At 38.5% G+C, this 15,497-nt stretch overlaps 1 protein-coding gene across 4 annotated transcripts in view; it reads left to right on the forward strand.

Moving 5' to 3' along the window:
* Positions 1-15,497, forward strand: part of PPIG (peptidylprolyl isomerase G) — a 37,087-nt gene that overhangs the window by 20,261 nt on the left and 1,329 nt on the right. For all 4 annotated transcript variants that reach the window (XM_007056592.4, XM_043525854.1, XM_043525855.1 and 1 more), the window contains 4 exons: positions 7,560-7,764; positions 9,658-9,825; positions 11,560-11,644; positions 15,099-15,235. In XM_007056592.4, the coding sequence (XP_007056654.2) occupies positions 7,560-7,764; positions 9,658-9,825; positions 11,560-11,644; positions 15,099-15,235 (595 nt within the window). The remainder of the gene's footprint in view (positions 1-7,559; positions 7,765-9,657; positions 9,826-11,559; positions 11,645-15,098; positions 15,236-15,497) is intronic.

The raw sequence follows: 15,497 nt of genomic DNA on the forward strand, positions 1-15,497 counted from the left end.
CATGGGAAAAAAGGGAAATAAATAGTAATCAATATAAATTAGAAGTTATGAAGTATAAAAAATTGATAAAGGAAACAAGACAAAAGGGCAAAAATTATGGCTGGTAGGACTAAGACAATAAGGAGTTTTAAAAATATATTAGGAACAAAAGAAATTCTAATAATGGTATAGGCCCATTACTACATGGAGATAGTAACATTGTTAATAATGGTGCAAAAGGGGCAGAAGTGTTCAATAAATATTCCTTTTCTGTATTTGGAAAGACACAGGATGTACTTGTATCACAAGGGGATGATGAAGTACTTTCTAGTTCATTAGTAACTAAGCAGGATGTCATCATCTGCTAAGGATACTGTTTTTAAATCAGGAGGCCTGGATAACTTTCAGCCAACTGCAAGTGTTGTCTGAGGAGATCTTTGGCCCACTGATATAAATTGTTAATAAATCTTAGAATACCAGGGAAATTCCAGAAGTCTGGAAGAGTGCTAATGTGCCAGTATTCAAAAAGAGCAAGTGGTATGATCTGGGTAACTATAGGTAAATTAGTCTAACATCAGTCTCAGGCAAAATAAAAGAAAAGCTGGTATAAGATTCAACTGTTAACGAATAGGAATATAATTAATGCCAGTGAGCATGGTTTTGTGGAAACTAGGTCTTATCAAACAAATCTGCTTTAATTATTTTACATTACAAGTTTGGTTGATAAAGGTAACTGTAGATGTAATATATGTAGACTTTTGTAAGGTATTTGATTTAGTACCGCATGATATTCTGAATTAAAAAATTAGCATTATATGATATCAATAGGGTGCACATTAAATGGATGAATAAGTGGCTAACTGAAATATCTCAAAGTAGTTGTCAGTAAGAAATCATTAAATAGGGGTGTTTCTAATGGAGTTTTGTAGGGATCAGTACTAGGCTTGATGTCCAGTATTTTCATCAATGATCTGAAAGTAAATATAAAAATATAAGTTTTGCAGATGACACAAAGATTGGTGGAATGGTTAATACAGTCATACAGAGTGATTTGGATCATGTGGTGAACTGGGCCCATTCAAACAAAATGAACTTTAATATAGCAAAATGCAAAGTTACACAGAAAGGAATAAGGAACCTACAGAATGGGGAACTGTATCCTGGAAAGCAGTGACTCTGGAGCGGGTTTAGGGATCATAGTGTACAAGTGACTGAACATGAGTTCCCAGTGTGATGCTGTGGAAAAAAGGACTATTGTGATTCTTAAGATATATGAACAGGGGAGCAGTAAGTAGGATGAGGATTTTACCTCTGTATACAGCGTTGGCGAGAGACACTAGAATGCTATGTCCAGTTCTGGTATCCTTTTTAAAAATGTGGAGAAGGTGCAATACAGAAATGATTCAAGAGCTAGAGAAAATGCCTTGCAGTCACAGACAAGCACAGAGACCACAATCTGTTTAGCTTACCAAAAAAGATGCTTTGAAGGTTACTTGATTAGTGTATAAGTACCTTAATGGAAAGAAAATACTGGTACTAGTGGGCTCTTTAATCTAGTGGAGAAAGGCATAACAAGAACCAGTGACTGAAAGTTGAGCCAGACAAATTAAAATTGGAAGTTGGGCATGAATCACAGTGAAGGTGGTTAACCTTTTGAACAACTACTAAGGGAAGTGGTGAATTCTTCACCTCTTGATGTCTTGAACTCAAGACTTGGAAGCTTTTCTGGAAAATAACGCTTTAGTCAAACACAAGTCATTGGGCTCAATACAGGAAATGTAATGGCCTATGGTATACAGGAGATCAGACCTGTGATCTAGTGGTTTTTTCTGGCCTTTTATGAATCTGAGTTAAGTCTGACTGTTGGGCCACATGCTGTTTCCAATTCAAGCCCAATTCTCTGTGGTGTTATAAGAGTGGCTACATTTCATTAGAGGTTTGAAATGTGGAGAGTGGACAACTATACCATTTGGCTATGATTTATGAAGTCTGACAAGTTCTGGACAATATGGTGGATGGGCTGGGGAGGAAGGGGCCTGTTTTAGACATATTTATAGGCTGAAATTTTATAAGAAAATGAATGGAGAGAAATAATATCTGGCTGTCAGCCAAAGTCCTCTTTCTTTTATAGTAAACCCTGACAGTGAGTTCTCTGCTGTGGCCTGTAATTGACTGGGGGCAAGCTTGTCCTGGTATTCAAGAAGGCGTATTTGCCTGGGGACATAAACGATTATGTGTTTGCAGAAAATCCTTGCCATTCTTTGTGTTTGCTTTGCACAGCAATTTCACAGCGTTCCATGTTTGTCCTCTTCCACAAATATGTCAGCCAGTGAAGAAAGCTTGCTGCAGTTGCTTGCATTCTACATTCTGCTCTGTTCAGGTAGACAGTCTACCCTTGAGAGTTCCTTACCTTCAATTCCCACTTAGTTAGTAGTCAGTTTGAAGTAGCAACTTTAGAATAGATCTAAACTTGCCACAGAGATGGAAATAAAACTGCATCCCAAATTGGTTTTGACAAGCTCTAGACGATATTATCACAGGAAAGGGGAACTGCAGTACTTGATTTCACCCTTTCTTTCACTGTGTACGGAGACATTTCTTAATTGGGGCTTGGAGCCATCTTGTTTCAGTTAAGTTTAGATAGGAAGAAATGCAGTGGTGTTTTCTAGGAGGATGCTGTCCTGAGTGGAGAGAAAGTAAAGTTCTTCGATGTTTGGGAAGAGTATGAAAGTAGAGTACCGTAGGTCTTTCTCACGAGTTAGTTCAGAGCTAACGGAATGGACTGTTATCTATTGGCTGTTCAGCAGGGTATGTGGTGATGCCTCTGTTTGTGTACAGCAAAGAAAGAGTGGACATTTCATACCAGACTCCTTTTCATAGAATACCTTTGGAAACTATTAATTTTTCAATTTTAAAAATGCACCCATCATATTCAGTAGACAGATACACAAATTTTGTATTGTTTGAATTTGTACAACAAATAATTTACTAAGTCAACATTCTATACAAACCATATAAATAAGCCTCTTAGGCAAAAGCTTGAGAAAATAGACTTTATACCTTGTTCTTCTGTATTGGACCAACAAGGAAAGCAGATGATACAGTAGAGGCCTCTCCACTGAAAACATTCTGCCAGTAGTATTAGGGATGCTTAACAAGCTTGTCAGCTGACTTCAGTTGTCATGGTGGTGCATAACTAAAGAAATGGTCTCAGGTGGTTAAGAGCCAAACCATATATGCCTTCTTATAGAGAATTCTTTGCTTTCAATTGGGCCCAGAAGTGAACGGGAGGCTAACCGTCTATGGAGCACTGATGTAGTGTCTGTGGCCAACTGCAGTAGGCAATCAGGCCTTTGCAATCTATACCAGCTGAAACTTCCAAGTGAGAATATCGAGAACGTTATGCTCATCCATTCTGTAAGTCACAAAGGTATGAATAATTGTGAAGTTGTGTAAATCTGAAAAGTGATTACAGTTGTTACAGGTGCGGTTGGGAAAAGACACTTCTGGCCATTGTACCATCTGGGGCTCAAAAAAGTACCCATAAATTGCAAACCCCCTTGTTTAGGATGAGCAAAATTCAGGGGCAAAATACCATGCCCATCAGCTGCTCTAGAAGCTTCTCTGCAGTGAATAGCCACCTCATTGCTGTCTGGATTCAGCTTCATCAGCTTGCTGTCATCCAAGTCACTGTCTCAGCCAGGCACTGGAAAAGCAAAGAGAGCACCCAGTCTGCATGCAATGAAAAAAATAAAGTTGCATTTCACCAGTGTACTTGTAGCACCTCAGTATAAATTCCTCTAGAAAGCCATTGGACCAGCAAGTCAACATCACCATCTCTGAAAGAGCAGAACCGCTTCAGTGATCTTACCCGCCCACCCAGACAGCTTTTGAAATTGTTGCTTCCATCCCTAAAGGGCAATTGAAGAGTCAGCCAAATACAACCAATCAAAAACTGGATTGACAGGGAACAAAGAAAATCTGAAGACTTCACATACTGCCTCATTACTGCATTCTCAATAATTTTATCCAGAAAAGGCATATTTGAGACAGCATGGTAGTAAGAGTGTTGAGATGAAGAGATGGTTATCAGTAGCCTAATTATTGCTCATATGAGAAACACTGGCATCTTGCCCTCCCTTAGAAAGAATTAACACACTCTACCAACAGCAAACAGTGTCTCCCTACTTGATCTTGCTAGCCATGAGGGACGTGTCCAACTTGCAAACAATAACCTGAAGTTCCCCCAGCACATCGAGAGTACGTGATGGAAGTTGGCTGAAACTCAACCAGAGATGGTATGGATGTTTTGCCTTCCAGATGTGGATCTATCCCCACTGATTTGGTCAGTCCAGTCCAGATCAGAACAGATTTTCTGTGATAACATTAAAAAAACTTAGTGAGAAATACTAACCTCTGCTTACAGGTGATGCATCGATACAGGAGAAGTAAGTTGCTTTTGCCTCCATGACGGCCATCATACAGCATTTTATATACACTTTTTGCAGTTGATTGTTGGGATACAGCTACCTCCAACCCTTATGATCTGTCAGGATGGTGTCATAAAAACTGGAAAGCAAATGGCTATCCTGTCCTAGCTACTGGTTGAATAATCCACTGATTGTACAACCTTTAGGCCTAAAATGTGAAACTGAATTAGGTCAGAGAGATTTGTTCTCTCTGTGTTGCTGTCTTGCAGGTCCCCAAAATTACACCTTTTCAAAAATGAGTGTGCTGTTGGCTTGCCTTTCTGTTTAATGGATGGGAAAGGGGGAAGTAACTGTTCTCCTTATATTCCCTCCATTGGGTATAAGAGGTAATTAGCATAGATAAATGACTGGGCAGGAGACTATAGATGTGAACATCTGAATGGTATTAATTTCTTCTTCCGTTTTTATAGGGTTATCGCCTCTTTCTAATTTCTATTAAAAAAAAAAAAAAAACGCACCTTGAGGGCTGAACATGACAACCCCTACTCTGGCCACTAATGTCTATGACTATGATCGTGGAACTCAATTTCTGACTCTGTCAAAAGACAGACATTTTATTAACGACAGCTGAGTGGTTGAAGGACCTAAAGTTACTAATAATTTCCAGAATGAACACACTGCTCTCTGAATTAGCAGTTAATACCCCTCTAAGCGGGATTTCCAGGTATAGTTGTTCAGGAGAAGCTTTTCACCTCCTCTAGCTCTGTACGTAAAGGTCAGTCCTCTGCTTCTGACTACTGTCTCGTGGTTCTACTTGAAATATGGAATTAACTGAGTTCCCATTTCATTTTCAAAATAACTAGTATACAACTTCCAGTACCTGAATTGAGTTAAAAGGTTCCTTACTACTGTCAATTGAACACAGTAAACCCACTCATTGTTCTTAAGTTCTCTGCATACACAACAGCTTCATGTTGTCAGGGCTGCCAACAGAGATCTCTGCTGGAGTGGAGTTTCTCTGCAACTTCACTTCTTCAGAATTAAGGAGCTTCACAGGAAGGAAGCTGGTTGTCAGCTTTCAATTATTCGGAGCTGCTGAGGGGCTCGCTTCTGTTGAACTGTGGAGGTCCAGTCATTTCAACCTCCATAGGTTTGTAAACCTGCAGTGAAGAAAATTAAGGCTATATTTTGTGGAATTTAGGTAATTGTAAATGTGACCATTTTTCTGAAGAACAGCTACTCCAGAGTATTAGCTCAATATTTATTTTATAACCACATCTTATTCCACTACAGCTAGGTACGGATTACGCGTCTCTGCACTATCAAAGCCCTTGTGCTCAGCTCACCTCATTGGCTTCTTTTGGTGCTCTTTCTCATGGTTTCTTCCAGAGGAGGCAATGTTTTAATTTGCAGCTTCAAAGGGAATTCACTGAGTTGATGCACATCCAACCAGACCTTCTTTTGAGATAGTAGCATCCACTTTCTAGCTGTACTGACTTCCTGTGCCCACATTTTTGTGGTCCTGCCTCTCCCTTTGCAAACACCCCTGCCTTAGAAGGAAGTTTGAGGCTGCTTTTTGCCACTATAATTTGTACAATGCAGACATTCCATTTTCTGTACATTGGTGTATGCCCGCTGAAATCAGCATAAACCAGTAGTGAAGCTGATTCATTCACTTCTAAGATAGCTCCCAATAACTGTTTAAGTAGACAAACATGATTCTGGCTGGGAGTCATATTCAAATTTAAAATCCTTCTTTGACTCTGAAGTCTGTTTTTAAGATCATAACAAATTTTCTGATGAAATGCAGTTTTCTACAGACACAATGGGGTTCTTTTCACTTTTTAAAAATTGTCTTTGGCATATCTTGTCTTCTCTAGTGCCTGAGATTCAGCCTTTTACCATACAAAACTGTTCTATACCCAGTGATGTTTTTCTTTGCAACTTACAGAGAGAAAGAGGGGAAAATAAAACTAATTGCATTAGCCAATTATAATGATGATGTTCCAGAGTCTGAAAATATCCTACAGCTCCCCTATTTTGACACTCTTTTGGAGGGGTGTGGGCGAATCTGGTTGGAGAATAGCTTGGATTGAATTGGTTAATATATCTACTTGAGACATCCTTTTTATTTTTTATTTTACCTGATTGATGAAAGGATGAAATACGTGTTACTGTTTTAAAATTGTGTCTTTTACACTACTACTTTTGCCATCATCAGCTCCTTTTTAATGATACATGCTTCACATACTGTCAAAGTTAAGAAATTAGTTTCTCAATCCGGGCCCTAATGAATTTGATATCTGCCTCCAAAAGTGGCACTGTACTCCTTTTCATTAGAGGCCATGGATATGATAAAACATAGAAACTGCCATACAAGATCAGATTAATGATCCATCGAGCCCAGTATCCTTTCATGGACTGAGGAAGGTGAAAGGAACTTTATAGTGGATAATTGTGGGAAAACCTACCCATGGTGGAGGTTTCCTTCTAAGCTGAGACAATTAGTAGTTGGCTCGCACCATCATACTTCATGGCATATTTTTGTAGAAAAATGATGAGTTTTGAGGGTCACTTCTATTTTCTGAGCTCAGTTTCACTTAAGAAGAATTATCTTTTTCGTGGGTCTTCCCCAGTCTGTGGTATTTCATGGTGAGCTAGCTGCTAAGTGACTCATTAGATCAGCCTAGGTCGTGTGCTGCTGCTTTCTAACTGGTTTAATTGGATTTGAACAGAATATATTGTCTGAGATACTGTTAATATTGGAATCTATAGAACAAACTTCTGATCAGACTTTTCATTCTGTGATATACTTTTAATGTAAGATTGCTTCTAAAAAGAAGTAATATTTTAGTACAATTAAAGTGCTAAGCGTTACTGAGAGTTCACAGTTGGTAATAAAATTTTCCTTTGTAATTAAAATAAATGGACTATTATGTGTTTTAAAATTTCTCCTTTATTTGTATGACAAAAATATTTTCCCCAATCTTTATTATGTATTATGTATTTACCATAATGACTTTAGTTACAAGGTAAAGTATCGTGTCAGAATTATTTAGGAAGTTCGGGAGATATTAGAGTTGTCTATTCTGAGCTTTCGATGGAACTGTTTGACATCTAAATTTATGTCTTTGTAACTTTGATTTATAGCCAAGAAAGAAGAGAGGAAAAGACACAAGTCTTCTTCCTCATCCAGCGATTCAGAAAGTTCAAGTGATTCAAAATCTTCCTCTGATTCATCATCTGATTCTGAAAGTGCTTCTGAAGAGAAACCTAAGAAGAGAAAAAAGAAACACAAGAAAAATTCTAGAAAACATAAGAAGGAAAAGAAAAAGAGAAAGAAAAGTAAGAAAAGGTAGGATTATATTGCTATTCTAAAAGACTTTTGGAACCAGACCAAATTTGCTTTTTTAAAAATTTAAATGTAAAACTTAATATATGTTAGTACATATGCTGTAGAAAAATAAATGTTTTCAGCTAGCTACTTTCTTGCTTTGGTGTTGATGTAGGAAAACATTTCTGTGAATACAATCATTTCAGTTTTTGCACATATATAACATAATTCTTTGGTACATGCCTGTTTGAACTAGCACCATTAGGTGTGTGGAGGATTGCAGTATCCTTGATTATTTTTTTTGTAAATGACTTCGGTTTTCCTGCTTTAATACTACACTGGCAATAATGTATATGTAACGAGAGCCACTTGTGTAGTTTGGATTGAGATTTTCATGTGTTGATTTGTAAAGTTGCACATTTTAAAGTTAATACCTTGACTCATTTTTATATTCATTAAGTTGAATTAATTTATACACAATGAGACTTTTATAATGTGTGATGAGGAGCCTACAGGTCTAAAACCTCAAACATATTAACACCTTAATTTACTGATGTGTAACTTGTAATAACTTCAAAAATCAGGTGCCAAAGTTAAACTTGTCTGGTGCTTTTGAAAATTTTGCCCAAGCACACCAAAGTCTCCTTAAAAGGCAATGGAACTTTAGGCTCCTAAGTCATTTGGCTGCTTCTGAAAATGTTACCCACAGTTTACTACAGTATTCCCATGCAAAAATCTGACTTAGAGGTAAAGTTATTATACCAGTGTGTTTTCTTTCAGCGCAACCACTAAGAATCAAGGAAATCATCTATTACAGCAGTGCTATTCTCCAGACCATCCTCAGCTTCATGTATTTTACTGTCTAAACGCACTCAGCTTTCTCATGCTCCCTTTAGATTCCAACAAATAATCATACAATTCCTCACAGTTTTACATTCAAACGTACAATCTGAACGTGACCCTTTTTATATAAATTTTCCAAACTCTGTTTCTTCTAAAATAGAGTTGGCTGAAACTTGGGACTTCCAATTTGTGAGAAATTTTGGTTTTTGGAAATTTGGTTCCATTCAAAATCAGGCAACCCATGGAGCAAGCTGGCCCAGGAGTCTGGAAGCCCTGGGGTTCCCAGCCCAGGGGAGTCTGCTTTGTGTGGCTGCCCTAGAGTCACAGACCCTGGAAGCCCATCCCAGGACCTCCAGGTTCCCAGCTCTGTGGCAGGGACCCTGGAAGGCCTATGAACCAAAGTTCTCACACTTTTCATGCTTGTGGCTGCGGAGCTGGGAGCTGGACTCCTTCCATGCTCCCAGCTCCACAGAGGGGCTTCCATGCTCCCAGCCTAGAAACCCTGGCATGGCAGGGCTGCGCTCAGAGCTACAGACTATGGATGCTCAGGCTTCCCAGAAAATTAACAACCAGCTCTAATCTAAAGATGCAATATAAGTATATTCAGCAATTCACTGTATGTATGAAAAAATAATTGGTGAAAAATCTTCTATAATGTCAGGTAGGAATACATACATAATATACATCTCTGAGTGAAGACCTCATGGGAGCAAAATGGCAGCTGTTTTTGAAGCCTTAGCCTTTGTTTTATATGTATAAATACTTTCAAATATCTGTAAATGCTTGGGTTGATAACTTTCAGATTTTTGTGCCTTAGCTAGATTTCTTTTTTATTACTACTAAGAAGACCATTAACTATAACCTGCAGAACTCAGACCTTTTCTAAATTGCTCTGATGACGAGATAAATAATTCCTCTCTTTTTTTTTCTATCTGTATCTTCAGTTGACAAAGCTTCTGAAGTATTTAAGTATAGACAGGTTGAGAGGCCTTTCCTGGAAAGCCTGAATCTAAAATACACAGATATTTAAAACTGAAGCATTGATAGCTTTTTGTTTGTGTATAACTAAAGCTCATCCAGTGAAAGTGAAGATGAAAACCCTGAAGCACAGCCATTGTCTACTGTCCGTCCCGAAGAGATCCCTCCTGTACCAGAAAACAGGTTCCTCATGAGAAAAAGTCCTCCTAAAATAGATGAAAAAGAAAAAGAAAGGAAGAGTAGGGAGAAGGAAAGAGAGAGGTAAGCTTACATGTGTTTTGAGTGGGACTGCACACTGACAATGGTGTGATCAAGTCAGTACTTTTAGATTCATAGGTCAAGTCCAGGTTTCCCATGTGTTGCTTAACCACTAGCACGTTATGAGCCGTGGCACTTCAGATTTCATTAAATGTGCTTGTTTGTAAGGGTGAATAGTGTGGATATTACAATGATACGTTTTAAGGGAATTTTACAAGGAAAGTGATGTAAGAAGGAATAGAGAAAATTTAAGCACTGACTTACAAATACAGTTTCCACTTGAGATGGCTGGCTCTGGGGACTTACAAACAGTATATGGAGCTTTTCACTTCAAGTGTAGATCACTGCTTTAGTATCAAGTGTTGTATGCAGCATTGTTATAGCCGTGTTAGTCCCAGGAAATTAGAGAGACAAGGTGGGTGAGGTAATATCTTTTATTGGACCAGCTTCTGTTGGTGAGAGAGAGAGAAGCTTTCGTGCCACACACAGTTCTTGAGACCTTTCCCAGATCTGAAGGAGAGCTCTGTATGGCCCCCTGCTTCTCTCTCCAACAGAAGTTGGTCCAGTAAAAGATATTACCTCACACGCCTTGACTCATTAGTATCCAGTGGAAATTCAGCACCATATTACAGTTTAGTGGCTCATATGAAATATTATGTTTCTCAATCCAGTTTCTGATGAACCATCTTAAATTGGACACTGATTCTTTCTGCCATACCTCATTAGACCAATAGTTAATCTTCTCTAGTATCTTATTACTGACTATAGCCACTACAGAAATTTCTGAGACAAGTACAAGAAACATTATAATGGATAGTTATGAAATAAACTGTCCATATAGGAAATGTATTCCTGACCACATGCAGTTAGTGGTTTACTTATGCCCTGGGGTGTAGAGATTTATATTCCCTGTACTACACAAGATAAAAAGTATATCTGTTGTTCTTGATATATGTGTATAATTCTCTTACTGTGCTCTTGGCCTCAGTGTTATCTTGTGGGAGGGAGTTCCATTGGACCAGGCAGATGAATCTCAGCGTTCTAAGTTCTCTCTCCAGATCAAGGCTGGAGCACACTGGTCAGTTAGTATAGTCAATCTCGTACAGGACAAGCCATGATGGTACAATACCTATCCTGAGGCTAAACAGAGTTGTTCACTCCTTATGGCTGTCCCTGGAACATTTCACAAGCTGTAATTCCTCTGCAAATTATTATTTATTTTTGCAGCACCCAAAAGAGTGCTTAGACTCCTCGGAGAAACATTTAAAAAGACCAGGTCCCTATGCTTAAGAACTTAGACAGGACAAATTTAGGCAGAATGATGAACGATAGGGATGAGGAAGGGCCAGGCTTATATTATGATGACACAGTGACTTTGTTTTGGCATGTACATGTATTGAGATGTTCCTATGCCAAGTTTTTCCAAAAATCTGTAAGGGAACACTTATTCTCCCATCTGCCCCTAAAACGATTTTTTAAACTTTGTATGCTTTTTTTATATACTATGAATAGGATGATAATATTTAAAGTAGTGAAGTGATGACCTTTAGTTATTATCTGAATTGGCTGGAGAGTGATAATTAATCTTTGTTTTCATTTGGGCTGACTTCTTTTAATTTGCAAAAGAACCAATCCAAAATAGTAGTGGAGTCTGTCTCAATGATCTTTTCCTGTCTTTCTCCCTCCACAATTTTTAAAACAATGTAATAGACAGCATCAGTTCTCTTCCTTTTTTAGTAATCCATCAAATTCCCAGTCGTCATACCAGAGAAGGCTTTTAGTGACCAGATCTGGAAGGAAAATAAAAGGAAGAGGACCAAGGGTAAGTGTAAACAAAGAAACAAAACCAAAACAACCCCCAACCTTGGTATGTGGTGGTGATTTGCACTTTTATAGCACATATCATCTGAGGATCTCAAAGCAATTTCACATCCCTCTTGGGAAAGAGGAAGGGTGGGATTATGCCCATTTTACAGATTGGTAAAGTAAGGCATTGAGGTTAAGTGATTTAATCATATAGTGAGACAGTAATAGAGTTGGGAATAGAACCCAGCAGTTCTGACTCCAATCCTCCTGGTCTGTGCGCTAGCCAGTATTGCTCACTAAATACATGTAAAAGAAAATTGTTTTTAATGTTGAAGTTTTTAAAAGAAAACTACATCTGTTTTGCTGAAATTACCTCAAAGTTCAAAAGCATGAATTGTTAATCAATTTGAATAAACTGTAAAATCTTAAATACCACTGGCAAAATCTGAGTTTATTGCCAGTGGTCCCATGAAAAAATAACATTAATTTGTTATGCTTAGTGTTGGAGTTTGGTGGAGGAGATTGGTTAAGCATTTTCCAAATTGCTTTAATATTGGTTTGAGAAATAGTGTTTAGTTGTAATAGGTCCCCTATGCTGAATTTCATACCTGGATGCATGACAGGTGAAATTGTGTGTAGCTCAAAGCTCTGAGTTGTTGAGCTACCAACTGGTAGGAAGTGCATGCCTTCCTGCTTGATTGTTCCAGTGTCCAGCAATGCCACTCCTCTGCTCATTTGGAAATCCACTTTTGACATATATAAAAGTAGCAAAGCCCAAACAATCCCCAACTCTGAGGGAAAAGTCAGTGGTAATCTTCTTATCTGTATAAATCTTCAGAAAAACAGTAAGCAGTTTTCTTCAAAGGATCCAGTGTACAACAAAATTCCACTTTATAGAGAACAGAAAACTCTAAGAATGTATCTGGAACAGTTTTTAATATTAAAATACCAAAGTTACTGACAGGCACCAGCAGAAAATATGGCTCAGAAAAACAACCTAGTTCCATCAAGTGCTGACATGTCAGGTGCCAGAGGTTTGAGAGTCAGAATAGAAATCTGTAATAACAATAATCCTAAATAACAAAATTCCAAGTAAATTATTTTCTCATGATTAAATTTTAATAAAGTCCACTCAAGTTAGATTGTTAAATCAGGTTGGCGGTTTCTGTTGTACTCTCTACTGTGACACTGAGGCAGCATCTATACTAGGGGAAATGCAGAAAAAACATTCCCACTGATACTAATCCTAGATCAGCTGGATTTGTGGGAGCTCAAATGTAGATTCATCATCAATGGCTGAATCCATTTTTATCATCATTTCAGCTGAAAGCAAGCCTAATTGAAATTATGGTAAAAAGCAGGCCAGAACCTGAGACCTTATCCACTTAATGGTACGTTGGGGTGGCTTTTGAGACCTTATCCACTCAGTAGCCCCCAAAATCCTATCCACTTGGGTCCCATGAACTCAGCTCAACTCTGAACTCTTCCTTGAGGTTTCTTCTTGATTGGCATACAATCAAACTACACTGGAATTGATCAGGCTCAAGTGTAGGGGATGGGTACAGGGCATACCACACATCTAAATTCACAGCAAACCTCTTCTTTTGTATACATTTACACATTACATTGTGTTCACTATACATTGCATCCATGCGTTTTGGGATTGGTTTAGTCACTTCGTAGGAACCAATCTCTGTACAGCATGCTCTGCCCATGCATGACTTACTCTTTACCTCATCTTATGTTCCAGGCTTATCTTGGCCATTGTAAATGGTTTCCTGAGTGTTGCCCCTTATCTTTGCTAGTACAAACATTCTGTCTCTTCGCCTACTGACCCATTTACCTATCTTAGCTAGTACAAACATTCTGTTTCCAGCCTGCTGATCCACTCACCTCCCTAATTCTGTCTTTCAAGAAATGAGGCCTCACCCATGTCCAGTTACTCATGTCAAGCCAGGCCTACAATGATGAACATTTGCAATAGCCCTTAAATGTTAAAGCTAATGGTGAAAATTTTGTAAAGTATTGCTCTGGTGATGCTTAGCAAAATGTTATGGGAGTTTTCATTGCAGGACAAGGCTGAGCAGCATTCATCCTGATGAAGAAAATTCTTTAAACTTGATATAATATCTCAAAGATTTTCAGGTTCAAGCCCAACAATTCTTTTTCAAACAATAATACCTGGCTCTTACATAAAACTCATTTAGGGTCTTTTGGAATTTCTGAGATTGCTGTGTGGATATATGATCAACCATTTGGGGTATCCATTTTAACTGAATATAAAATGTAAGTGTATTACTTTTGTATTTCTATAGTGCCTAGGAGCCCTAGTCATTCAGTGCATAATTTTCAAGTGCTTGTGTCTTTGTTTGTTTCCAAATATGGCTCAGATTGCATTCCTTCCAGAACCACCTATATGCTGCGTATATATTTGAAAATAAAGCCACTTTTGAGTTACTTGAATGCAATAAACCAGATTCAAAATTTTTAATAAAAAATGCCCCCAAAACCCCTCCCTTACTCTCTCCACGCCCTGCACTCTCAACTCCAAAACGGCATTTTGCTCAAACTTGCAAAGAAAGCTGCTTCTTGGCCCAGAGAGTAAGCACGAGAAACGTATGGGGGGAAAAAAATTTTTTTGAGGAAGCAATTAGTGAGTGAAAATGGGGATTAAAAATGACATGGTTCTTTAACCTTTTACGTTAGTGAGAGGCTTAATAAAGTGCTGGCAGGCTAAACTGATTTTCAGGAGGGAAATATTCTAGTTTATAAAGGGTGGTAGATTTGCACCAAGATACTTTGGATATCAGAATTCAATAGCAAATGCAACAAAAAATGAGCTTATGAGACTGCGTTGCAAGTTTTTATATTTCTTCACTAACTTTTTTTTTCCAGATAATGTTATACAGGTGTTAACCTTTGTTTTCAGTGCTTTTACTATGAAGTTTGACTGCAGTCCAGAGGTGAGATTCTCCCCTACTTGCTGGTAAAGGGGCCGGAGCAATGTAAACTGGCTCTGAAAGCCCTGGATCCAGTCAAGGGTAACTGAGGAAGACAGCTGCAGACTATCTTCTGTGGATTCCCCCCACCCTAAACCCTAGTAGTGGGGATGGGAGGGGCATGTCAGATATAGGGGAGTCCTCGTAGCCTGAGACAGCTATGTGAATTGTCAGTTACTATAAGTTGTGGAGCAGTCCATTGGCAGACTGTGGGAGGAATGTTGTAAATTATACCAGCTTTCAGAATTGATTTATGCTAGCAGCCAGGCTGGCCCCCAGAGCAGCCCAGAACGTAAGTGATGTAAAGATGACATAAAGCCACTTTTGCTCCTTTTTCTGCTGGGCTGAGTTCTGTGCTGCATTTCTGGTAGGAGCAACTCAGAATCTCACCCCAGATGTATGAGACATCTTGCCTACTGTGGAATGTTAAACTTTGTTGTATCTAACATTCTTTCTTTTTCCCTTCTCAAGCGCTATCGGACGCCTTCCAGATCCAGGTCAAGGGATCGCTTCAGACGCAGTGAGACTCCTCCACATTGGAGGCAGGAAATGCAAAGGGCTCAAAGAATGAGAGTTTCCAGTGGAGAAAGATGGATAAAGGGAGACAAGTAAGACACTGCTTTTTTCCTATATACATTGGAATTTCTGTCTAGAATACGGTGGTGCCTTTTTGATCTGTTGTATCACAGTGAATTTTTTTTAGTCTCAGAATATGTGGTTTTGGCTTAGTTATCTCTTTGCTATCTTTGCTTTATCCCTTTTAAAGCACCCCTCTTTATGGTTATGGTAACTGTGTAGCCATTAATGTAGATGTCATAATACAAATTAAACTTAATGTGATGATTAACAGTTTCAGTAGTGAAGTTGCTT

Source organism: Chelonia mydas, chromosome 11 (genome assembly GCF_015237465.2).
Source record: "Chelonia mydas isolate rCheMyd1 chromosome 11, rCheMyd1.pri.v2, whole genome shotgun sequence".
NCBI lineage: Eukaryota > Metazoa > Chordata > Testudines > Cheloniidae > Chelonia > Chelonia mydas.